This window comes from Lissotriton vulgaris, chromosome 2_1, assembly GCF_964263255.1.
Source record: "Lissotriton vulgaris chromosome 2_1, aLisVul1.2, whole genome shotgun sequence".
NCBI classification, from domain to species: Eukaryota; Metazoa; Chordata; class Amphibia; order Caudata; family Salamandridae; genus Lissotriton; species Lissotriton vulgaris.
In genome coordinates this window covers 1,863,123,214-1,863,151,101 of record NC_141687.1, presented here as the reverse complement: position 1 = coordinate 1,863,151,101, position 27,888 = coordinate 1,863,123,214, and the positions used below count along the sequence as shown (strand labels likewise).

The window sequence follows — 27,888 nt, the reverse complement described above, 5'->3', positions numbered from 1 at the left end:
TAACTACACCTAGTTAGAACTCCATATTTAAAGTATTCACTCTTGAAAAATGATTCTAATGCTCAAGATGTGATAACAGTATATTTTTTGCAATAATTTTATATATTACTTTTGAAATTCAATAAAAATGTATATGTCTAAGAATTCATATAGGAATAGTATGCAAACTGTAAATCACATACACAGAAAAAGTACATACATAGCCATTAAATTACAAAAACATTTCCCTAAATATAATGCCAAAAATGAAAGGTGAGTCATTCAGCCTTGTGGAGCTACCTTCTCACAAGAGGTGGGGAAAATCAAGGAGAGAGATAAGGTATCGTCATAAATACAAGATGTCAATAATTTCATAACCAAATGGTGAAATTGGTACTTACAAGGAACATCTGTCTTCAACAGTTAATAACAGCAACATATATGGAAGGGGTATGGAAGGGATACACTGGGGGGTATATGTTCACACGTATCAGTCTATCAGCGTAAGTGGTTTCCAAGAATGGGTTGTGATCAAAAGACCAGTCAAATTTGTAAAACCCAATTACCCTGCATTTAGTAGGTGAGGCACGTAGCATGAGAACATTATAGCACTATATTGAGCATATGGCTACATGCTCTATTTGGATGTCTGTATGTCTAGGTTTTATTGGAGCAAGGGTTGCCATATTTAGTTATAGATTTTCATTTTGTAATGAACCCTGTAGATAACTTACAAGAGGCTACTATCATTAACTTGGCCAATCATTCACACTGGCTAGGAACTGTTCTCCAGTGTTTCAGTATAAGGTTGTGGCTACGGCAGCTAAAATCAATCTGTGTTGTAGACTGGGTTACTGATTGAGGAGGCGAAACTCTACTCAAGCAGGAACCACAATCTCTGCCAGGGTGAAAAATAAGCAAACCCTAAATTAGCCTGTACTTAACCCTCTGGTGGATTGGCACAAAAGCAGTCAGTCTTAACTTAGAGACAGTGTATTTATGCAGTGCTTCAAGCAGAAATAAAGTAAAAACACAACACAAGAAAAAACTGATTAAAAAATAAAAAATAAAATGTAATAAATTATTTTACACCAAAGCAACAACAAAAATCCAATCAGGAGAAATGAAGATACACGATTTTCAAGATTTCAGGTAAGTAAAGTGTGTAAAAGCCCAAAGCACCACTCATTGCTATCTGGCCGTGCAAGATCACGTGAAAGTCACAAAGTCAAGCTGATAAAGATGGAGCACAGTCTGGATACAGGCACCAGGTTAGTTCTGCTGAAAGAGTTACCACCTAAGTTCAGGACAAAGAGTTCTTTTTGTGGTGGAAGGGGCCGTGAGGAGCAGGGCAAGTGACTTAGATTTTCCAAGATGCAGCACACAGAGCAGGCCAGATGTCACAGATGTTTGTCGTTGTCGCGTGAAGATACTGTTGGGCATCCTGGATGATCATGCTGGAGATTTGCGCTGGTTGTCTTCACAAGCTGTCGATGCTGTAGAGCAAAGTGCAGATCTAGCACTGCTGGGTGTCACTGGCAGTCGCTGTAGAACTTCGTATTGACAGGCGGTGCGGCCTGCAAGATCTTGGTATAAACAGGTTAGTTGGCATTCCTGAAGAGCCTAAAATGTTGGGAGAGTTCATCTGGAGTCACATCATGGATCCTGGACCTGAAATGCACCACTTGGGATTCAGGAAGTCACTACAGCAAAGGCCAGCAGTGCCAAGAAGATTCAGTTGCAGGTCCAGGCAGCATGTAAGCTGGGCAGTTGCAGAGAGCCTCTGGAGCTTGCTATGTCCCTGTATCGCAAAAGTAGAGGTGAGAAGTGGAGTCACTTCTGCCTGGGATGAAGAGTCAAGGTCCAGTCTTCTCCCCAAGCAGGGCAGCTGAGCAGCAGAAAGGCAGTCCTTCTGGCTGCAAAACAGCACAGCAGTCCTTCTTCTGTAGTATCCACAGGTGCAGGAGTGTTCTGAAGAGTTGGGTCTTGTGTCCAAAACGTACATCTGGTACCCAGTTTGAAGTAGAAGTTTTTAGAGAATTCAGTGAAGTTCTCTGCCTCACTTGCCCTGGCTCCGATCTGGCTGCATGAACAATGCAGTGGTGGCAAGTCTTTTTGTGTAAAGGCAGTGCACAGGCTATTCAGTTGCAAGTGGGGCTGTGCCCAGCTCTGTCCCCATCCTATCAGTTGATGACCCACACAGGCACACCTAATCTCTTTATTGTGTGGCTGTCTGGGAGGACAATGCAATGTATGGTTGTCAACTACACCCAGTCATGCAAACCAAGAACAAGCTGCATGCACGAAATAGTTAGGGCAGGAAAAGGCCAAATTTATTATCATTTCCAAAATGTAACTTAAAATCCGACTTTACCATTAAATAGGATTTTTATTTACAATTTCTCAGATACCAAACATGCAATCAAACGTTAGCACTTATTATATGTAATAAGGCAACTCAATGTTATCCTCTGGTGAGGCGGCCTTACAGTAGTGAAAAAACATATTTAGGAGTTTTTACTACCAGAACATACAAAGTTAGAAGTACATGTCCAACTTTTATATACACTGCACCCTGCACTCTGGACTGTGTAGTGCCTACCTTAGGCTGACTTATATGTATTAAAAAGTAAGGTTTATGCCCGGCAAAAGATTAATTTTTTTCTAAGTGGAAATGAGAGCTTAAAACTGTGCACACAGGCTGAAATGGCAGACCTGATACATGTTTAAAAGGACTACTTAAGTGGATGTCACAATATGTGCAGCAGGGCCCAGTAGCATGTAATTTACAGGCCCTGGGTATGCGTGGTAATACTTTACTACGGATGTACAAGTAAATTAAATTAGGCAATTGGGTGCAAATCAATTTTACCATGTTCAAAGGAGCAGTGGTAAAGAGCACAGAGCCCTAAGGCAAATGTTTTAGGGGAAGACCACCCTAAGGCTGACAAGTCTAACAATCTGTGTCCAAGACTGCACATACCTTTGATATTTACTATGTCATGTAGGAGACCCAAAGGCACACAAGGGAGAATAAGTGGTCTCCTAATTCAATAAATCGTGGCTCAGATATTGGTCCAGTATGATTCTATGACCATACAGCTCCACAAAATATGGAGTACATCACAATAGAATTGGCAACATATAGGAATACTTGTGAAATGATTAAAAATACCAGAAGTTGAGTTTAATTTCTTTGTGGTATTCACCATGGGATAAGAGTAGGGACACCCACTCCTCTGATGAGTAGGTGTGCTGGAATGTGGTTTGCCAAAACTGTCTAGCAGTGGATTCAAATGTCTTAATAAAAGGTTTTCAATAAATACACCATATTGCCATGATAATACCCTGCTGAAATCTCCCTATATATGATGGAGGATGTCTTTAGTACGATCAAGAAGGGATCTATATGCCTCCTTATAGAATGCAATAGTATATTAATATTGCCACAGGCGCCTAAACCATGTGAAGTACACAGGGAGTGAAAAGATTTGACTGAGGCATCTAAAAATAGTTGTTAAAGTCGCATAATCCCCTAATCGTCCTTCTCCGTCCAATAGTGTTGATACCTTTATTGTACCATATTGGTGCTTAAGTGCTGAGCAATTTTGCTATGGGTAAGATATAACATCTCCAAAGTACAGGGTGCCATACATCAGATGAAAGGGATTCAAACTTGTACAATGGAGCTAAGGATCAGGCACATTGTAACAGTTCTCCTACATGATTAACCTAAAAAGGAAGGTGTTCCATTTGTGGTAGAAAATAAGCCAGTTGTGACAGTTGGTGAGCACCATAGTAGGTGTCCATGTGCGGTAAATGCACATTTTAGCGCAAGCAAGGAGGCTATCATTATGCATAGGCTTCTATGTATTCCCTTCTGAGCTGCAATGATGTTCCAACAATAGTACTCAAACTACATCACAAAGTAAAGCAGAATTCTCAACTCCATAAATCTCCTTGGGTTCCATATTCTTCCTCTTTTGTTTGCTGCTTCTCAGCAGATTATTCAGAGCTTACTGTATTATTGTTAAATGTGACTGTTTTTTGTGTAGATTGTACTTAATACAGAGTTTGATGATGGTTTTGGTTCTTACTGTACTTAACACACTTTATGGGGTTGGGGGTTAGATTTCTGATATAAATTTTTATTTTATGGAAGTAAGCGATGCTTGCTTAATTTTGAACAGTGCCTAGTTGTTGTTCTCAGGTTAAAAAAGGCATTATCAGTGAAAAGTGTTTAATCATCAGGTAAAATTTGCCGAAAACGGTGCTGAAACACAGTATTATTTGAGCCCCTATCAAACAGCTGATCACTTCTCCGCACGAGGCCATTTCTTCTTCAGATGCGGTGAGCGCAGCGGTGTTCCAGTCTACGCGATGTGCTTTGAGCTTAGGTGTGGCTCACGCATTGAATAGACAGCGATGAGACATAGAAGTGAAGCACGCTATTTTGAAAAGATAAGTGGATTGTTCCGCATGTTTTGGTGTACGCGTACGAGCTAAGCTTGCGTGTCCTAATCAGCTGTCGTTGCTGGGCAATGCACACTGCCAGAGGTCTGTCTTTGATGAAAGGAAAGTCATGGAGCAGGTTTTAAAGAAAAACAGCATTGTGAAGGGAATATCTATACTACTATTATAAAGGAAGAACTTTGAACCTTTGAGGCGGGTAAACTCGGGAACCACAGCGCCAATCCACACACCTGATACATCGTTGTAATCGTCAGGGTGTGCAGATGGACATAGGCTATATAAATATACGTTATTTAAAAAATGTACAGAAAAAAAGTAGTCCCTTGGAAGAAGCGCCGTCCGCGACGTGAGTTCTGACGTGAGGAGCGCGGGGAGGAGCGGCGTCCAGGAGCGCGAGGAGGACTGGCGGACATGGCGCGTGGAGGAGCGGCGTACAGGCGGTGAGGAGCAGCGGACAGGTGTTGAGGAGCGGCGGACAGGCGGGGAGGAGGGGTGAGCGGCAGATGAGGTAGGTTTTAGTTAGGAGCGGTGAATGGTGGAAAAATGAAGTAAAAATGACAATCGTGAGCAAGAGGAAGCAAACGGATCATTACAAAAGTGAGCTAAACGGTGCATTACAGGAGGAAAAAGTTACGTGTGCAGGTTATAAAAGCGTACATCGTGAGCAAGAGGAAGCAAACGGAGCATTACAAAAGTGATCCAAATGGTGCATTACAGGAGGAAAAAGTGACGTGTGCAGGTTACAAAAGCGTAGAAAGTAAACATAGAGGTATAGGAGGAAAAAGTGACGTGTGCAGGTAGCAAGAGGAAGCAAACGGAGCATTACAAAAGTGAGCCAAACGGTGCATTACAGGAGGAAAAAGTTACGTGTGCAGGTTACAAAAGCGTAGAAAATAACATAGAGGTATAGGAGGAAAAAGTGTCGTGTGCAGGTTACAAAAGCGTACAAAGTAAACATAGAGGTATAATACTGCAATATATGGAGGAAGGCTCCGGGGGACCCACGGACAACGTCGGAGCGGGCGGGGGCCCTGAAGCCTAATTGCTCCCGGACAACGTCGGGACGGGCTGCTAGTATATATATATTTTTAAAAGAAACATTTATTTATTTATTTAACACTTCTATAGCGCAACGAATCATCCCCAAGGGGATCTCTCGATGCCTTGGCATAACACTAGCAGGAACCACGGCCAACACAGACCCCCTAAAATAACCAGGGCATTTCTTGAAGTGTCCCAGAGAGGTACAGCGGCGTATCTCTCCTGGTAACCTATTCCAGTTAAAGAAGGCAAGATAGGAAAATGCACGCCCTCCCAATCTAGATTTTTTGATCTTACATGGAACTAAAAGGTTTTGACTGCTTGACCTCAGAAGGTGACTGGGCACGTAAGGCCTCATCTTATACTGCTCTTTTTCTGATGGGCAGCCAGTGTAAGGCTTGCAGCAAGGTTGGGAAGTGGAACGTCTAGGTTTATTCAAGGCCATTCTTGCAGCAATGTTTTGCAGTAATTGGAGCCTAGAGAAAAGCTCTTCTCTGGCTCCTACCAGTAGGGCATTGCAATAGTCCAGCCTTCTCACAATACGCTCCTGAATCAGGATCTTTCTTGCACCCAAGGGGATCCAAGGAAATACCTTTCTTAGCATTTTCAGGATTCCGAAACAGGTGCCTGAAAGTGCTTTTACATGATCTACAGACGATAGTTTGTTGTCTAACAGAACTCCCATATTCCTGACCTGCTTTGTGGGGGAAGGAGATTCCCCCAGTTCAGTGGGCCACCAATCTGACGTCCACAGTTCCTCCGCCTTCCCGAACAGGAGAACCTCCGTTTTATTGGAGTTAAGCTGCAGGAAATTATCCCCTATCCAGGCCGCTATGTTCAACATACAGATCTTAAACTTGGCCCTGGTGACAGAAGGATCTGATTAGAATGGGATGATCACCTGTATGTCATCCGCATACGATATTGTCTCTAAGCCTCTAGCTCTTATAATGGCGTACCAAGGGGCCACATATATGTTGAACAGAGTAGGGGTTAAGATGGACCCCTGAGGCGCACCCTTGTCAAGTGGGGTGGTTGCTAACACATATGAGTCTAGCTTGACACATTGTGATCTATTTGCCAGGAAGCTTTGCAGCCAAGCCAAAGCTAGACCTCCAACACCAATCTCCTGTAGTCTGCAAAGCAGGATGTTATGCAAGATGGTGTCGAAGGCCGCTGAGAGATCAAGGAGCACCAACATAGTGGGGGTCCCTCTGTCTAAGGACATCCTAACACTGTCAGTGACTTCGATCAGGGCCACCTCCGTGTTGTGACCCACTCGAAAGCCCAATTGAGCAGGGTCCAGTAATTGGTTTTGTTCTAGATAATCTGTCAGTTGTTGATTGATCATCTTCTCCACATTAAAGTAAGACGGTATAAGGAAGTCTATGGGAGTAGTGTCTCCTTAGGCAACAGTGGAATAATCTTTTGTCTGAGAGTGTGAGCTTGTTTCACTTTGGCTGATAAGGAGTTTGTGCAGACTTCTCAGGGGGAATTGATACACAAAATAAATTAACAGGAACTGCAGGAGGCAGTGAAGGACACTGTTTAAGAAGCATTAAAATGAAAGAAAGTAGGTAGGAGTCAAGAGGAGGAGTATTTCTCCATATCTGATGGAGAGGAAGAAAGCCATAGGGTGCAGGTGGAAAATGTGTTAAAAAGAGAAAGCACAAGGCAAGTAATTACAGGAGAGGAGTCCCTAGAGGCTCAAAGAGAATTTGTGTCTAAAGTGACAAGAGATGGGCAGTCTAGCACTGCAATAGAAGGAGATAAGCTGGATGAGCTTGATCAGGAAGATGAACCTCAAAATTATGATGAATACATATTGGATTTGGACAATCAGGATGGTGAGGAGGATGAGTTAGATGAATACTTAAAAAAGGGAAGAGAAGGAATATGGTGTTGGACCATTTGGATGAAAAGCGTTTTTATCATAGGGAAATAAAACACCCTAGAAGTAAACATGGGTGACCTTTGGACCACATAGCTAACTATATCAAGATGTGGATAAGAAGGCCAATAACAAGGAAAAGAGGAATGTTTTATGAGCGGAATGCTCACGCCCTATAATTGGTTAAATGGTTACCATGACTTCTGACATTGATCCTGATTTGAACACTATTTAAATTGGGCAAGGACCTGAGGAAAGGGTTAGAAAAGTCCCTTATATCTTGCCATATTCTTGGACCAGTGGCAAGGATTTTTGATCAGGTGGAAGAGGCCTATAATAAAGGGGCGGATGTGAATATCCATTGTTTACATGGATAGTGGCAAAGGGCAAAATGCTTCTTAGGGATTGTCAATGCGGGTTTATTGGCCGAAAGGTGAAAAACAATCCTAATGGGGATCACTCCGAAATTGGCAGATTTTAGTGTGAAATAGACCACTGATGAGGCAAAGGGTCTCTTATTTGGGAACAGCATGATTAAGAATATCAGAAAGTATGTCAGAACTTTTACTAGTCTGGACAAGGCACAGTATTCTATGAGAAGAATGTTCTCAGGGAGCAAGCAGTCTTTAAGGTCGGGCCCGGAATAAGTACCACCACTCCAGAACTCAAAAACAGCACTTACCAAGGAGGTAACTACTACAGACAATCACCTGGCTTCTACCCCTAGAGGGTAAGAGCAAATAGACCTAGAGCATCAAGGTCCAGAGGTCAAGGCCAGAGAACAGCTTCAGGTTAAGGTGAGTATGAAGAAAATATTTAGCTCTAGCCTAGAATGGGTTGAAGGAAGGTTAAAACTGTTTATTAAACAGTGGGGAAGGATAACCAACAATGTATGGGTCATTTCAATGGTTATATGATAGATTTGGATATGGAACCATTTCACGAGAATCAAGAGAGTTGAGTTTTCAGGAGGATCTAGAGGCGATTGTACCACAGGCGGTGGAACAGATGCTGGGAAAAATGCTATGGTGAAAGTAGACAAGGACATGGATTTGTCAATATTTTTTTGGTGTGGAAAAGAAAGAAAAATTGTGAAGCCCTGTGATGAATTTGAGAGCATTGAACCAATATGTAACTTACAGTCATTTCAAGATGGAGGGTATCCATCTACTGAGATACATGCTGTTAGAAGGGGATTGGCTGGTCAAGTTAGATCTCAAAGGGGCATATTTTGCAATCCCAATTCATCTGAAAAGTCAAAGGCTGTTACAATTCAGATGGAAAGGTCAGCTGTACCAGTTTCAATATTTACCTTTTGGCCTATCATCGGCCCATTGGTGTTTTACAAAGATATGGAGACCAATGGTAGGTTATTTGACACAAAGAGGTGTGAGATTAATCATACATCAGGATGATATTTTGATAATGAGTCAAAACGAAGAAGAGATGAGGGAGCAGCTGATGATGGTAAGCGGCCTTCTGGAATCACTAGGATTCATAGTCAATTGAGAGAAGTCTGTGTTTATTCTAAGTCAGATGTTGGAGTTATTTGGTTTTGTAGAAGACACACTGAAGAGCCAGTTGCAACTTTAGCTAAGGAAAATAAAAAAAATAAAGTAGGAGATAAGGAAAGGAAAGTGATGAGGAAAGAGGACATACATTGGACATCTGTTGTCATCAATTCAAGCAGTATTCCAAAGGCTCCTTACATTTTAGGGCTTTACAGTGGTTAAACAGAGCTGCTTTGGCAGGAGTTTTATGGTATGGGGACAGTGTGAAACTGAATACCAAAGCAAAGGAAGACTAGAGTTGGTGGCTGGAAAAAAAAAGCCAGACATTGTTCTAGAAACAGATGCCAGTATGTCTGTATGATGGTAATTTGCTCAGATCAGGAGACAGGTGGCATTTGGAATATATTAAAGAGGAAAGAACATATAAATTGTCTAGAGTTAAAAGCAGGTATTTTTGCCCTGCAAAGAATCAAACAGTAGCAAGGAATATCAGTCTTGTTGAAAATGGACAATGTGATAGAGGTGACGTTTATCAACAAGCTAGGAGGGGGCAGATCAAAGAGGTGGGCAGACTTAGCAACTAAATGTGGGATTTTTTTCTGGAACCCAAGATTGGTATGAGAGCAGAGTATTTTCTGGGAATGTACAATGTGGTGGAGGATTGGTATTCGAGGAACCAGACAGAATTCAGCATTTGGAAATTAGAAGTCAGTCTTTTCCAGAAAATTCCGAATCTTTTGGGTCCGCTGGATATGGACCTCTTCTCATTCAGGCTGACCTTCCAATTACCAAACTATGGGCCAGATGTAGGTAATCCCCGATTACCGATTCTTAAATACCGAATCATACCGATTCGTTATTTAAGAACTGGCAATCGGGATGTAGGTATATTTACTGAATCAATTACCGAATCGGTAAGATTCGGTAATTACCGAATCGGTATTTACCGATTCGGTAATTGACATTGATTCCTATGGGCCTGGTAAATAACAAATTCTTAAGGGCCTGTGGCACTATTTTAAGTTCCACCTACATCTGGAATTACCGATTCGGTAAATATACCGAGTCGGTATTTTACCGAATCTGTAAATGTACCGAATCGGTAAATTTACAGATTCAGTAAAATTCGGGCCCCCTACATCTCAAAAACCAATTACCGGTCGGTAACGGCTGAAATCGGCCGTTACCGACCGGTAATTGGCGACCTTCATCTGGCCCCATGTCAGTTGGAGACCGGATCCGGGAGCAATGGCAGTGAACGCTTTTATGCAAGATTGCTTAGGCATGAGAGTGTATGCATTTCCCCCTTTCTCTATGATTCAGAGGGTTTTGATACAGTGCAAAAAACAGATGTTTGATTGTCTTAGTGATGCCCTTTTGGAAGACTCAGGCATGGTTTCCAACTGCTTTGGAGTTAGCTATAGGGAGTCCTTATTTAATAAGGTCCGAGAAGGGATTGCTAAGAGGAGTCGAACAAAGAGAGCATCTGGTAGTCCTTTCGGGTTTGCTCAACCTTCTACCTTGGAAAGTCTCAGGAAATCAGGAAGATTCACAGGACTTTTGGAGTCAGCAGCAGGGTTGCTCTGCAAGTCTTGGGTCTCAGGCACTGAGAAAAGATACAGAAGAGCATGAAGAGTTTGGTTACGTTGGTACGTGGCAAGGGACTTGAATCCCCTGGAGGCTGAGATAGAGGTTCAATTTGTTTTAGCAGAATAATTTCATAAGGGACTGAAATACAGAACAGTTACTTGTTATCGCTCAGCATTTGCAGCAGGACATTCCTTGATTCAAGGTATCTCAGGGGGAAGGAGCCCTTCAATTTGTAGGTTAATGAAAATTATAAGATTGAAGAGAGGACTGAAACTGAAGTATCAGTCTCCTTGTGATTTAGTGTTGAAATTGTTCCAGCATTGGCCTAGTAATAAGTATCTGGGTATAAGAGAGTTGTCATGGAAATTAGCGACATTGCTGAGTTAAATATCCTTTCGAAGGCTGTCGGGTGTGTGGGCTTTGGAAGAACATGTATTATCAACCAATGGGAGTTCTGATTAAGATAGTTAAAAGAACTAAAACCAAGTCTACATTTGTTTTTTTATCCCAGTTCAGATGATTTGCTCAAGTTATGTGTGGTTAGAATGAGTGTCCAATGTTGGAGAAAAAGAGTGCAGGAATGGATCAATTACTAACTTCGTATGTTAAACCTTATCATGCAGTCACAAATACAACCATTGCAAGATGGGTGAAGCCCGCTATGAAGGAGGCATATATAGATATGTCCAAATTTCTAGCAGACCTGGAAAGGGCAAGAAAAACCTTTACGCCAGGGGGAAGGCAGGATAACATTATGAAGACAAAAGATTGGTCTAATGCAGAAACATTTAGAATATTCAATTTTAGACCAATGGATCATGTTTCATGTTCCGCTTTGATTTTTTTTATAACATCCATAATGCTAGGCTCCTCTCTTGCCATAAAATGTTGCTTCTTATAGGTTTACAGAATAAAGAATTGAATTTTTTTTTAAGACATAGAGTCTAGCATTATCCCACCACACCCTCCCAGGTAAGCAAAGGAGAAGTGGGATCCACTTTAATGGAAAGTGTAATGTAAAGAATATTATGCCGAATTACTGTTTTGGCAATGTGTGTTTTAGAAGAAGGGTGTACTTGTGTTTGAATATTTTTCAGATCAGTACGGAGATAAAGATATGATGCATCAGAAGAAAAGGATAGATCAGAGAAGACAAACATAAATGGAAGAATACGTAACTCAAGGACATTTATATAGAATTGAGAGTTCTGTTTAACTTTGTGATGTAGGATGATTTCTATTATTGGAACTTTTAATGGTAGCTGCTCAGAGGGGAGGAAATAAAAGTCTATGCATAATGCTGGCCTCCGTGTATTTTATACAATTGTGATTCTTTATTCAGTAAACTTATAAGAATAGACATTTTCCAGATATGGTGTGGGCAGACAGTGAACAGGGTTTTAGTCTTAGGCTTAATTCCAGCACTTATTTGCAACATTATAGCTTTGTGTACCACCAATGGGAACATCCCAACGACTTAGTTGTGTCATTTTGATTATTTCTATTCTACTACATAGACACACTGAGGAGAATCCATCTTGTGAAATCATACTGCATTTTGGCCATCATGAGGTACAGATCATCTTCCACCATCATTTAAATATGTATTAACACTATCTGTGCATTTGGTGCATGCATAGATGTTTTCAAATGGATCAGCAGCCATGCCTATTATCGAGATGTGCAACAATAGATGTTAACACAGAAGAGCTTTCAGAAGCTGAATTTCTCTTCTATAGTGTGTGTGCTGTCCTCGGATGTCATACATATGTGTCAGAAACCCCCAAGTAATGACAAGTTTGTTTACAATATGGCATTGAAAAATATTCTTACTTTCATTGGAGTAGAAGCCTGCAGGGCACAACGGCACACAAGTGTGTGTGTCCTGGTGGAAGAAGAATCCCCGTTTGCAGGATGTGCATTGATTGTGGCCTCTTCCAACACAAGTTTCACATCCTCTGTGGCAACGCCTGCACCTCCTTGCTGTACTGTCACCCAGATATCCAGAAGGACAAACGTTCACACACTTCCTATGTAACAAAGACAGGTTAGAAAGATCCCTAAAGAGTACTCCACAAAATCATGCAGTGAAAGCACCTTCCACAATTTTGCTCAACACTGAACTATCTCTCCAATAGGATTCTACCACCTCACTGTGCCCCAGGTCTTCCCTGCAAGGGGACACCACAAAGTCACGTCATTGTGGGTCTATCCTACAAGGGGCGGAAATACTATTTTGCAAAAGGATTCAAAACATTTAGCTGCCTTCATCTATGTGCAAAAGGATTCTATACCTCCACTATGACGCAGGCCATCTATACAATTGGATTTTGCAACCCCTCAGCACCATAGGCACCTTTCAATAGACTTTTCTTTGGTGTGTGAAGACATGCTACTCATTTGAGTGAATTTAGAATTTTGGCTCAATAGGCTCCATATATGTATATACTGTTACCTCATATACCTCAAATAGTCTGTCTATTGTAAGCCTTTAATAAACAGTAATGCAATCCATGAATTTACAACTATGCCACATTGTTTCCCATAAATCTAAACTTTAAAGTCAGTCATATAAATTGAGAAAAAATGGGCCAAGGAATGGTGGGCGGTGTTTGGAATAAGAAGGAGCGATTTGGGTTAACAGTTCGTGGGTAACTACAGTACTTGATAGCCAGGTGGGCTGTTATACAATTATTTGGACATCATTACTTCAGTTTACCATAATTTCCCTGCCATGACTTTGGACTATGTCACTATCCCTACCACCTTTACTTTGACCTGTAAGTTTAGTAAGTATATAGTATAAATGTAAATATATATTTACAATGATTTTAGAGTTCCATATTTCTTACATTAAAATCAATTTAATTAAATGTATATGAATATACTTAAATATTGGACACTTGTTAGAGTTGAGGTTAAAATAAAGGTTCCCCATTTTATTTATATTCACTTCTGTTTAATGTAATTTATTTATTTATGCACAGTTTTACATAGTAGAAACATCACTCGAATGGGGCAGGGCAGTCTGCATGACATCAACTGTCCTACATAAGCAATGAGATGGTTACACTACATTAAGACATTATACGGAGGTTAAAAAAGAAGCTTACTGTAACATTACATACAGATTAAAAAGGTAGTTTGTGCAGTGATTTGTTGGCCCATAAGTCAGTGAAAACCACAGGATAGAGGCATCCATACATTATGCCCCCTCTATCATGGTAATGCAACGTAGATCTTCAGCTCAACATGTTAGACCTGTTTTCCTTCATCATGGAATAACAACCTGATGTGGTGTATCTAACGGAGACGTAGCTGCATGAAAGTTCTACTCCCAATGTGACCCAGGGCATTCCATTAGGCTACAACATTGCTAGATATGACCACCAGGAAAAAAATATGGGGGTATTGCAATAGTTTATAATGGTGTTCTATATTGCGCAATTTCACTGCTTCAGCTACCAGATTGTAAAAGTGTATTATTTTCTATTAAGTATTATGGTACTTTTACACTTTTGGAAGCTCTAGTTTATCGCCCCCTGGCCACTCTACCTAGTTTCTACAAGATGTGCCGGAGGTGATAGCCATTGAGGAACTTAAAAGGGCTAATTGTACACTCCTGGTTGACTTAAAAATGTATTTTAATGATATTTATTGTACCAAAGCAACTAACCTACTACATGAATCTGCAGCAATAATTTAAAACAATTCTTTTTATTGAGATTTGCAAATACTCAACGCCAATTTAGGTGCAATTTATCTTGCCCAATGGTCAATGGGTTTGCAAATAAGAAAGGTAATCTCTTTGACCTGGTGTTCTCTAATTTATATAGTATGATAGTTAATGTACCTTTTTCGGTGATGGTGGTGAAGATTTGATTCTGCAAAATTTAAGCATCTGTTTTTGAGATCTAAACCGGAGGTGAATGGCAATATTATTGATGCAGATCAGAGACTTGGAGATTGGTTTACCACCTCATTAGATCAAACTGTTCGTTTAAGGAAACATGCAAGCATTAGGCCCAAGAGTCTGGCACCTTGGTTCGATTTCTAGCTGCAAGAGTTAAAAAAGAACTGCAAAATGCTAAAAAAAAAAAACGGAGAAAGAGATTTGATATCTCTAGTAAAAGGAAATATAGGAAACCAATTAAGAATTACCACTGAGCTAATCAAAGAATGCAGGCCGCATTCTTTGCTCAGAAAATTGATAGCGCTGCCAATGCAGTAAAAGAAGTGTTTACGATAGTTTAGATAATGGCTGATCCAGCTAGGAAGAATCCGATAGTGACACCATCAGCTTTGCTGAAATGCTCCACCTAATTTCATTTTCAATTAAATATCATGTTTTTGCAAAACCTTCTCTAACCAAGGAACAGTTCTTGCTTTAGATTAAATATGTAGTCAATCGGAAGTTCCTAATGAACATCTTTCAGGCTTTTTGCCTATAAGAGAGAAAGTCCTTCTAGTCAATAGGGTAAAATCGGGTTCACCATTGGGCCCGCACATTTTTAATCATGAATCAGAGATTTTCTATCCTATTCTAATTTAGATTTTGAATCACTTCCTTATGAGTGGTGTACCTAAAGCTTAGAATTGTGATGCGACTACACCTCTGTTGAAAAAACTTTTCCTTGCATCTTTTGCAAATGGAAAATCATATCCCAATTTCCATATTGTCTTTCTTGGGAAAGATTGTAGAGAAGCATGTTAACAAACAATTATCTGACATTTTTTAAATGAACAATCTTTACTCTTATCAAACAGGCTTCTGGCCAGGCCACAGTACTGAGCCAGCCCTCTTAGCAATGGTTGAGGGCCTTAAAATTACATTGGATCAAGGGGGCACCGCAGCTTTGATCCTGCTAGATCTCAGTGCTGCTTTTGACACAGTATCCTCTGCAATCTTGCTTTAGAGGTTATGGGTTTCAGAGGTGACTCGGATGTCCTGGAAATGGCTAGCATCCTTTCTGGATGATTGGTGCTTTCAGGTTTACGATAAACCTTTGTATTTGGATTCCTTGTCTCTTAAGTGTGCGTACCTTAAGTGCATTCATTAAGTCCCTCATTGTTCAACACTTATGTTTGTCCACTAGCAGATTGTAGTGGCATGTAATTCTTTTTGTTCCCAATGGACTCTGTAGACCTGTGACATAGGCGTTGGAGGGCAACGAAGTGAATGGAGGTTTAGAACGTAAGGTTCCTGCTTACACACTAAAGATATAATACTTAATTACTCTCCGTGTGTGGCGTAGTCATTGGCGAGGGCCCGATCTGGGTACGATGTCACAGCTGGTTACAAATAAGGATAAGTAACCCGTAGGTTGACAGTGCTCTCCCAGAGAGTTTGCTGTGGTTAAGAAAACTGCTTGTGAGTGCCACATGTGCCGCAGTCGAAGCGTAGAATTGACATTGGCACCGGTATAGTTTTCTGAGCTGAGGAGCCTGCTAATCGACAAGCAGCTGACATGGAGGCCGGAGGTGCCTAGAGTGCACCAGTCATGAACATGAAAAGTAGGCCAAAGCCTAAAGCTGATGGACACAAAGCGATGGATCAACAGAAAAAGAAAATGTGTTTCAGTTGTGGATGGTTGTTTTCACATGACGGTAAATGTTCCACCATTGGACAGATTTTCAACAGCTGTGGTAAGTGAACCATGTTGTGGCAGCTTTCAAGACAAAGGGAAAAGTAAGTGCATCACAGCATGAAGACAAAATGGCCAACTGAGCGCTGCATCAGCGATGTTTGACACACTCCCACAAGGCCAAGCAGTTACATCAACTGAGGCAGATCAACACCAAACAAAGTCGATCGTCATCTAAATCGCCGTTAAAGAGTTCCTCTGTGTCGATTTCCAGTGAAAGTGACAATGAAAATTTGGCAATGTCGATGTTTACTTCAGAGAGGCATGCACATGTAAGAATAGTTGAATGTGAGGAAAACCACAGACTCAAGAAAAATCACCACAAAAAAGCATCAAAGACTTACAAACATTGTCCGAGGATTACCCTGAAGATGAACAGGTGTTCAATATCTTTTATTATTGACAGTGATGTGTCGATAAACATCATGCCTGAGGAGAAATATTGTGAATTATCCCCATTACCACAACTCCCTCAGTTGAAGTATATACATGGCCTGCTTCAACATTGTTAAAAAGTCAAGGTTCCTGTGTAACCATGATGAAGCACATGAAAACCGTGGTACGAGCACCTACTCATGTAGTTTCCAGCATGACTTCAAGTGCCTTTTTTCTCAGTATTACACTGCTGCTGAAATGGGAATGGTATCAGTTAACTACAATACAAGTGCTCATCATGAATATAGTAAGTCAATTTCCTTCATTATTTCATGGGTTAGGAAAGCTCAAGACAATGAAAGTATAGTTACATATAAATGGGTATGTTTGTTGTGTTACCCAAAGACACAGACAAATTGCGTTTCACTCGCAAGAAACTGTTGAAAGAGAACTTAATAAATTGCTCGAAAACAATATCACTGAATGCTCCCTGGTCCAACCCCATGGGCAATCCTATTGTAGTAGTGCCTAAAAGACATTGAAGAAGCTGTACACCTTTGTGTTGACATGCGTGAGGCCAACACGACGATTGAGATACAACGAAATCCAGGTCCACACATTCCTGATATGATAACGCAATTGAATGGTGCAAAAACTCTTTATTCAACCTGGCTTAAACAAAGGATATCACCAAAAAAAAACTGAAAATAATTGCAGGTACATGTCCTTTAGATACACATTTGTCTGTTTTGCTATAACCAAACAGAGATTTGGTGTATCCTCTGCTGCAGAACTTTTCCAAAACGTCATTCGACATATCATACAGATTGTTGTTAATGCCTTCAAGTGCAGTGATACTATATATTGGTTTTCAGAGCTACTCAGAATGAGCTTGACAAAGCTCTCATTCAAGTATTTCATTTGCTAAATGATGCTGAATTTACTTTTGAATTCTGACAAATGTGAATTCCATAAAACAAGTTAGAAATTCTTTGGCCATATCTTTTCTGATGTGGGTACGACACCAGACCCAGCTAAAGTGCAAGTGCTATGTATTGCTAATCCCCCACAGGACATTTCCATGGTACCTTCATTCCTTGGGATGGCCAGTTACTGTTCTAGATATATACAAGACTTTGCTACGGTCAGTGCACCTTGCCGAGAACTGACGAAAAAGAATGTTGTGTTTTATTGGTCACATAAGCGTGAAGGGAGTTTCAAGAGGATCAAGCGAGCCATTGAGAATGTCACTGAAATGGCCTACTATGAACGCAAGCTTCATACAGAGGTAATGGTTGATGCTAGCTCTGTTAGGCTAGGCACAATCCTTGCATAGCACAATGGACAGCCGAATGCCCGGAGGCATGTTGTGGCATACGCCAGCAAAAGCTTGTCACAAAGTGAACATACTTATTCACAACCTAAAAAGCAAGCTTGGCAGTAACTTTTTATTTAACAAAGGGGGAGATGTAGTGTTGTGTAAATAAAGAATGACAGAATAATTTTGGCTCCCAATGGGTTCCGTAGACCTGTGATGTAGGCGTTGGAGAGCAATGAAGTTAATGCAGGTTTAAAATGTAAAGTTTTTGCTTACAGGCTAAAGAATAAAGATGTGTATAATTATTTTCTGTGTGTAGCCTAGTCATTGGCGACTGCTAGGGCTGGGTAGGACGCTACACAGATATTGTTCCGTTGATCATCTCTTTGGACTCAGAACAGCAGTCAAAAGCAGTTCAATTAAAACCTTATCTTAATGAAGTAGCCAAGTGGTTAACTAACTGGTGTTTGAAACTTGATGGTGAAAAAACTGAAGTTATCATAGTAGGTAATAACTTAAACTGTTGGACTTTGGCTTGTTTGCCTGAAACCTTTGGGCCTCAGCCAAAACCCAAATCTGTTGTTGAGAATCTAGGAATTTGGAAAGACGTGATAGACAACAAGCTGTCATTTGAGATGCAGGTGAAGAAATTGTGTGCAGGCTGTTTAAGCACTTTGAGATCTATCAGCAAGGTCCTGGAGTTTCTACCAATATCTACCCAGAGGACGATAGTCCAGGCCTAGTAACATCTCATCTCGACTACGGTAATGTACGATATCTGTAATATTTTCATCTAGGGCTATAGTGAATATGATTTGTTGGAACACTGCTGGCCTCCCCTTCTAAAACCAGATCTGAAGAATTGGTATAATTTACTGATACTGTGAAGTTTGATATTATCCTGATACAGGAGTCTTGGGTGGTGTGAGATATCTTTAATGATGGTTACTGCGGTCACTCTAGCCAAACACAGCCTTCAAGCTTTGGAAGAGCAAAGGTTGGCTCATCTATTTAGCTTAGATTGTCAATAAAATATAAGGCCACAAGATCCAGCTGCTAGTTATTATTTGCAGTAACTATTTTACCTGTGATCACGGAGATGGCGATTTCCGAAATGCGTTGCGGAACATGTTTATTTATGTCAAATATTCTTGAATAAAAACTCAATTTCTACTATATGCAGAGGAAACTTGTGGATTATTTGGGAGCGCGATGTGGCACCAAATCGTGTTTGGATTTTCTTAGCATCACACGCTGAACCACAGATCCCCCCAGCAAGTGGCCGGGGAAGTGTTTGTGTGCAAATGGAGATTGGGAAAGATAGATATGTATATGTATGTATGTATGTATGTATGTATATATATATTTTTTTTATATATATATATATATATATATATATATATATATATATATATATATATATATATATATATATATAGATATATATATATATATAGATATATATATATATATATATATCTATATATATATATATATATATATATATATAGATATATATATCTATATATATATATATATATATTGGGTATCTAGACTAGTGCAGGAAGGGATTCCCCACTGAGCGACCTGGTATATGGTACAAGTAGGGGGGTGGGGGCTGGTGCATCTCCCCACAGCATCAGGACAGGCAAATCTTTCAGCATCTGATCAACCTCAAGAGAACACCTAGCTAAACATATTTGACACCACCTGTTACAAATTCTTGTATCCGGAGATAATTAAATATGACCAGACTGGATTTAGCAACAACACATTACCTGCCAGCCCTGTAGACCAATACTAATATTTTGGATATTACCTGCCAGTTTTGATGCTCCCAAGACTAAAATGGACGCAGTTCAGGCACTGATCTGCATTCGGCCCATCACAACCCTGGCTGCCACACTCCGCATGACAAGGACCTAATAAAAACAAAGAATACCACAAAGGAAGTGCAGGCTAGCTGAGGTACAGGTACCAATAAGTGGCTTGATATCTTCTTAGCCAGTAAGTTGTTTTCTATAGCGTTCATCGAGATCCTCAACTTTGAAAACAATATACGTTTGCTACATGAATCTGCAAATGATGTGAAATGAAAGCAATAGCAATGGGTGTTGTTAGCAAAGAGGAGCCTTCAAAAGAAATAAGGCATAGAGTTTGTTGAAACCAGCACAAAAAGGGACATATGGGAATGAGTACCACAGTAAATGGAACATATGGGAAGTAGTGGCACTAAAGAAGAGGAAACAGCATTAGAAGACCTGTTAGCATAGAACACACCACAAACTAACTTGTCTATTCTGTAGGGGTTTAATGGTACCCAAATTAAGGACATACGAGGGATAAGAGATGGGAGTCGACTTTTGAACGATCTACAGTAAATGTATTAATATATATTTACATAAATTAAAACACAGAACTGGCAAAAATAAATATTTATTATATGCACCCACACACATATGCAAATTTGCTTATCTGCACTCTGCAGTTTGAATCTGGAATGGGAAGCTGTAATGATGACATACATCAGTAGGAGAAGTGAAAAATTGCACAGAATTGTTTTTTTCACCGACTGCACACTACAAGGGATGTATTTTTCATTTTTGCCTACAATACAATTAAAACTAATTTTGTATTCATTTATTTAATTACTTACTGGATTTCTGAGCATTTCAAACAAAAATGACGAGGCACAATATATGTGTGGGCTTATTTTCGCGCTCACTGCATTTTCACAGGTATGGTTTGTAACCAACATCCATTTCAGTACTTCTGTAGCATTACGCATAATAGGCCCAAATCACAAAAGGAAACTTACACTTTCATGTAAGTGTTCTACTTTTCGGTATTCACAAAGGTAAACTTAAATCAAAAGTCAAAAGTCTAACTTTACTAGTGCCAACTTACCTTTGTGAATACCGAAAAGTAATAAAGTTAGACTTTTGGTCTCAGTTTACATTTGTGAATACCGAAAAAAACAGTAAACTTACACAAAAGTACCTTTGTACTTGAACAGGACCCAATATTCCACGTTTACGCGGGGTAATCCTTAAAGGAGGTCCCCTCTGGCTTTTAAGCCTAAGCAGAGCAGCCCATAACGTGTGAAAAGCTTTTTAAGAGTTCAAAGAGAGTTTGTAAATGAAATGTGGAAATAAGGTTGATTTGCTGATTCGTTGGTGTTACATATTTTTTATCTGTGACGGCTGAGGGTGTGGGGGTGCATGTATATATTTTTAAGTATACATTTTTACTGTAATGTTTTTAATTAATTGAACAGTCAATAAATTCAAGTCAATACAAAGGTACTGAAATTGTTTTGATATGGTGGTGACAAATTGTGCCTGTGAAGATGCAGGGAATAATGAGAGAGAAACAGCCACAGACACCTGGCTTGGAGGTGAAGAACTGCTGCTGTTTGCACAGCTGAGTACAACAGCACAATGTGCTGAGAACCGCTTAGCAACTTCGTGTAAGAGGAGGTAGTTCATAAGGGCTGCTTTAAAGGTGCTAAGTAAGAGAGGTGCCTATGGGAAAAACATGGGCACATGCATGTAGCTTTTTTCATGTCACAAACGTCCCGATTTGCAGGAACAGCCCGTTTACGACCAGGAAAAAGCATTTTGCTATGTACAAAGGCCCATTTTGCAATTCGGTAACCTATTACCGAATCGCAAAATGGGTTAGCGATTCCGTATTAGGCAGGGGCGTGTTAAGAGCGTTCCTTCCTAATAGCAACTTGCAGTGGTATATATGAATGTTTTGCAACTAAAAAATGATCACAAAAGATTTGCATTTTAATACCAACTTCCCCTTTTTTAATGTATGCAAAACAGTTTTAAGAGCAGGCAGTGGTCCAAACAATCCTTTTTATTTTTATTTTTGAAATGCAACCCATTTTCCTTTAGGAAAATGGGCTGCATTTAAAAGAATTTCTTTTTCAACGTTGCTTCATTCAAAAGCAAACACGGACATGGTGGTATGCTGACCCCAGCAGGCCACCATCCCTGTGTTTCTAAAGACCTACCTCATGAATATTAATGAGTAATTTTAATTGCGACCAGATTAGGAATCACTAAATGTGCCAAATACACATTACAACATAGGTGTTTGAGATTACATAATAGCAATCCCCAAAAATGATCTATTAGGCAATCACACAATTAAACCTATGTACAGGTGGCCCCATATTACAAGAAGAGCTAAAGGCCTTGAATGGCAAGTAACACCCCAATTATTTAGTGATGAGAGTTTGTTTTTGGCTGCTCAGTTTTAAGGAGTTGGGGTGTGAATCTTAGCCCTAGACTGGGAATGTACTAAATGAGGAAAGATCAACAATTAGACATATACCATCTACTGTAGTGTACACACTGCACAACCCCACCAGCACTTCATCAAAGCATTTCACCCCAGAATCAAAGCACAGGCAATAGGTGGGAGCATCCACACTTTTCAAGATGAATTATTTAAGTCAAGGTTCACAATTACGTCTTTATCAAAGGAAAGCCTAAAAGTTTTCATACTCCTTGTCAGACATCTCCATGTCATTAGAAGAACCTCTGTAATGCATTAACTTAGTAAGGTGTACATAGTTTCTTTTAAAGAAGGGGTGAGTCGGTTTCTCAGTGAGGTGATTCATTCATGCAATAGACAATGCACAGTGAGCTCTGGCGTTTGACTTCATCTGAAGAGCTTACCCACATACTCCTCCTCTTCTTCCATGAAGTCCAGGTGGCTTTGCAGGAGGGCTGCTTTGGACGGTTCCTGGTCAGATGGGGAGATCTCTAGCATCCTCGAGCGGGATTGATGTGTGCTGAATGTGTTGTAAGGGTGGTCTGCTGTTCCATACAGAATTAGGGTCCACTCCTTCAGCTTTCCTGAAACAAAGCAGTTAACAGCCTCCACATCAGTGACAGGTTGAAAATAGCCTCTGTGTCAGAGACAGACAATATCTGACACCATTCAGTGATGGCTACGCAGCAGAGCCAGCAATCTCTCCATCCTATATGTGCTAAAGATTATACTTCACACTTCAACTCCTTCCAGAGTGGTGGATCTGTCGTATTTTACTGAAGTTCAGGGATGTGAACAAAGACTGACCACAGTTTAGAAACTCAAGTCAGTATGTACATATTCACCTAAATAGTCAACATTCAAATATTTTGATTACTACAAAAAAAGTGCCGGAACGTGCTTTATATTTTATACCTTTATGGCCACAATGTGTTTATGTTTGGGGTCATATTTAATTCTATGTCAGGACCGGAGGCAAGGATTATGCTTTCTTTTTTCGCTTTATTTCACATAGCAGCCATTTCAAGCATTAACAATACTCCGAATCCCATGAACACTAGGGATAAAAAGATCATCAGAGTTCATCCAATCAGGTTGTCCCTGTCCTTTCATAGACACTTGTTCCTGCTCTTTCTTTGCTGCTCCTCACAGCCTTCAGTTAAGTGCTGGACCTGTGAGGCATATTTGTTATGTTTATTCACTGTATTTAAACGGTGCCATTGTGCAATGTAATGCATATTTTACCTTGCTCAGGTATCTGATTCAACCCTCCATGGAAGCACTCTTGCTTCTACGCGGTTGTGGCCCCGCAGGGAGGCATTCACCTCTCAGAGGCATGTCGGGCTGTGGAGCATGGTCCTCTGACTGCTAGGGGGCTCGCACGCCTCTTTTGAGGCCTTTCTCCTGACGTGCACATTAGTCCCGCTGTGCTGATCACATTCAGGAGTTAGATATCATCTCCGTGCACCCAGCTGCCTGCCTCGGCTCACCCTGTAGGCCTGGAGTGTGACGCCCTGGCAATTGCGGTCTGTATTCAAGATATTTGGCACCTGTCCTTATTTTCTATGAAAGTATGCTCCAAAGGTCGCAAGTCTTAGCAAAGAAAGTTCATCCACCAATTTGTGTTTTCTAACGGGGGAGGATCAGGAGCTGTGCCCTTCTAATAGCCCTCCTTTGTCAGGAGAGTATGAGATTTGAAAAATGATGTCAGTTGAGATGTCAACAGTGATATCATAAAGGATGCTATAGAACATGTCATGAGTATGTAATATGTGAGGTCATATGCAATGCATGGCGGGGACGAAAGATATAGTCAGCTCTTTTATTAATATTTTTGCTCTTTATTAGTTCCAAATGTTAAAGTTACTGACATTCTCATAACTATAACGTTACTTTAACCTTTGTTTTTGTCAGTGAATTTCTAGTTTTTTTTATGTAAAGTTATATTTTGTTACAATACGTAATGTAAACCTCACATTGCCCGTTGCCAGAGCCAACAGTTGAGGTAAAAGGCAGGCCAAGGGTCAGCTGTTTAAAGCAATTAAACTGAAACACTGCTTTTCTTTCTTTAGCTCTTTTTCTTTTCTCCATCCCTACAGTTCCAAGCAGAAAGTAAATATTTATGGCAGCATGCTTATTTTTTTAAATGTTTGTGAAATTATAGGAGTAAAAATCTTTCTGCCTACTTCTGGTGTGTTTTTTTTAACTGACATCTATTCAACTGCTTCTAATATCTTTTTTCAATAACTAGCTAACAAACAATTTTTTGTGCTTAATTTGTACCAGTGATTCTATTTTTCTTCTTCATGTTTGCAAACATGTTCGCACCAAGTATTTAAGGTGGTTATGGTGAAGGTGATGCTGTGACCATGTACTATAAGGGATAAAGTATTCCCTGAGCTACATAGTCAGGAAATAGCAACTCACCCCGGAGTTCCATAACCTTATATAGGAATTTGATCATCAGCACTTTATGGCCATGGAACTCCTCGGTGACTTGCAATATCCTTATAATGTTTGGCAGGGATAAATATATAAATATATATATATCCTTGTACAACAGCACTCCCGTACGCTCTCAGTAAACGTCTGCCAGCCAGCTCATATTCCAAGGGTGTTTATTCCATTTTATGTTGTGACAAGGATTAATTACCGTAAGAAACGACACAATTGCCAGTGCTGAGAACCTTACTTCCAAATTCTTAGTCTAAGAAATGGTTATCATGAACGTAACATGGAAACCTTCTTTATAAATTGCAACATGTAATTTTTAATTGCTTCTTTTTCAAAGATTATTCAAGTTTTTTCCACATATTTGTTTTGTGCATGGAAATACAAACAAACTATATACATTTATATACAACAGTGAAAGATAAATATACACAGCAAATTACACACGCTCCCAAGTTCAAACACTCTTGGCGATACATTCATCCCACTACTCATACATACACATACTAGTCCCGGTGTCAATAATACTGTTCAAAATGCAAAAAATTACCCCTATTTTTTTGAACAACTTATAGTTCTTTGTAAAGTTCAAAGAAAAGGAAACACTCCTCGTGCTGTTTATAAATGTAATTGTGGATCGAGTGTTTTTCTAAAGTGACCTGGGACCGGGTCGGTTTTGCGCGGGGGAGCGCCCTATACGTGCACCGGGGAGCGTACCGGGGAGCGTACCATGGGGAAAAAAGAATGACAGAGTTTTAAAAAAATTTACCTTTTTTTTATAAATTGGAGGTAGTTCTAAAAAGAACTGGTTTTTTTCTTCTTTTTGTTGTTATATATTTTTTATTGTTTTTTTGAACATTTTGTACTTTTTTTGGCTTTTATGAACAATTTTATATTTTTTTGTTATTTTTATGGGGAGAAACAAAAAAACAGGGAATTGTAAACGGCTCAACTGGAGCAAAAAAAAAATCAGGAAAAAATTAAGGTTTTTTGGGGCAATTGTGGTTGTCACCAGCACGTTTGATGAGCTTTATGCTTTGCTCACCATAGGTAATTGTTTTACCACAAAATATACAAGTGATTTTGTATTGCCCGAACTGGGGTTGTATGTTTGGGACCATCTCCTTTGTCTCTGGACCCGATGGAGTGGGTTGCTTTCTTTTGGAGGTGCTGGGTGAAGATTGGGGAGGGTTTCTGGCCAGTTCTCGGACCTCTGCCGCAGCATAGTAGTTAGGATGCCGGCGTTGCATGTGGCGAATCATGGTGTTATTGCCAAAAGAGTACTTCTTGTTAGGGTTCCCCCTTGAAAGCTCAGTGCCACAGATTAGGCAAGTAACCCTTGGCGCATTCACTTTTTTGAGGTCCTTTGGGATGGAAAAAAATTCCCAGATAATGTGCTGCTTTGGCCTATATGGGGTATTATCTTCTGGCAGGAACGCCCTCCTCCCCTCCTCCTCCTCCTCCTCCTCTTCTTCATCTCTACCACTGTGGTGTTATGGTGGTCCTCTTGGTGGTGATGGTGGCTGAGATGCTCCTGCTGCTGCTGCTACTGAAGCCATTTTTCAGTCCAAAGAGGTACAGAGAGGTCTTTCAACAGGTCTTCTTCACTCATTAAATGTACAAAGTGAGAATGAGGAAAAAAGGTGGGGGCTTTCATCATTAGGAAAAAAAAAAACTGTCCTGAACCAATGAAAAGTGTTATTTTCAGGTCACATGACCAGGGCTTTCATCATTTGGAAACCAAAACTGTCCTGAACCAATAAAAAGTGTTATTTTTAGGTCACATGACCCAACGCGCTTACGCTACGTGCCCCATGGGCGCGTCGCGTAAGCGCGTCTGATGCTTACGTTGCGCGATCGTATGCGCTCGAGTGCTTCCGGGTGCGTTTACGCCGTGCGTATCACGCGGACGCGGCTACGCGCTACGTCACGATGATGTGTTCGTTCGCGGCAATAGCGCTAACGGGACGCTCACCGGTACGCGCCCTGGGGCGCGCCGCAAGACTGCGCTTACCGGTGCGCTCACCAGGACGCGCACCGGGAGTGCTCCAGGGCAAAAAAATAAAAAACCATGAACAATATACATAAAAAAATAGTATTTCATAAATATACAATATAGGATTCATTATAAAAAATATTACATTTCATAGCTATAGAAATTTGCTATTAAAAAACCTTTGAAATTCACTGAAAAAACCATAGGTTTCACACCAGTTATAGTTAGGAATTAGCATTTAAAAAACCTATGAAATTCACTGAAAATACCATAGGTTTCACACCAGTTATAGTTAGGAATTAGCATTTAAAAAACCTATTAAATTCACTGAAAAAACCATAGGTTTCACACCAGTTATAGTTAGCTGAAAATTTTACTGACATAAAACCATTGAAATTCCCACGTTATACTTAGTTGGACTCACTATAACTTGCGCGCCTGCAATGCACTGCTGATGACGTCACATATTACATCACTCATGACATGGTCAGTGACATCACTCATGACATCACTGATGACACCATCCTTGTGACAGACTGACAGACCTCCTTTCAGTGTAATGTAACCCTTGAAACACATATTCAAAAATAGAAACTAACATTTTCAAAACAATTGAGATACCCATACCAGTTACAACAACCAATTCAGTAATTCCACCATCTATATACACATCCTCTCATTCAGCAACAGTTCTATATAGTCACTCATACATATACTCACTCATCATATGTAGTGATACACATATACATTCTGTTACACACCGACAGTCATCCAAAAGCTACTCACACACATATTCACACATGCAAATAAACTATTGAACATCCATTTATTTTCATATACAGCTACACACACACTAGCACATTACTTCTAAGGAAACTTAGACATACTTACTCTCTTAAACAATCACTTATAGAAACACATACGTATTTAAACAGGAACTCTTTCAATCTCTCACTCTCACATATACTCACTTATATACATCAATACTCACATATACTAGATTAAAACATATGTAGTTACTCATAAATACACTAGTGAGGCAGGCATTCACTCACTAACACACACATATACACACTCATCCACCCATACAGTCCTGCACATATGCTGTCTTCAAAACACATACAAACAGTGGGTCATTCATTAATGCATCTATGTGCTAAGTAATACCCCCAGCAAACCATACAGACACTCATACTGATACAAAAAAAAACATCTAATAACCCATACACACACACTTGTAGCTACTCACCAACCCATGCAGCCACTTATACACAAAGTGAAACACTGATACTTATATTTAAATATTTAAAAATTGCTCGCTAATATAT

The 27,888-nt window shown here is 40.1% G+C and overlaps 1 protein-coding gene across 1 annotated transcript in view; it reads right to left on the bottom strand.

Annotated features, from left to right (window-relative positions):
- Positions 1-27,888, bottom strand: part of PCSK6 (proprotein convertase subtilisin/kexin type 6) — a 1,364,483-nt gene that overhangs the window by 133,804 nt on the left and 1,202,791 nt on the right. Inside the window, exons 14-16 of the mRNA XM_086958053.1 lie at positions 22,518-22,697; positions 19,643-19,745; positions 12,319-12,515 (exon numbers count right to left, since the gene is read on the bottom strand). Coding sequence (XP_086814179.1) covers positions 12,319-12,515; positions 19,643-19,745; positions 22,518-22,697 — 480 coding nt within the window. The remainder of the gene's footprint in view (positions 1-12,318; positions 12,516-19,642; positions 19,746-22,517; positions 22,698-27,888) is intronic.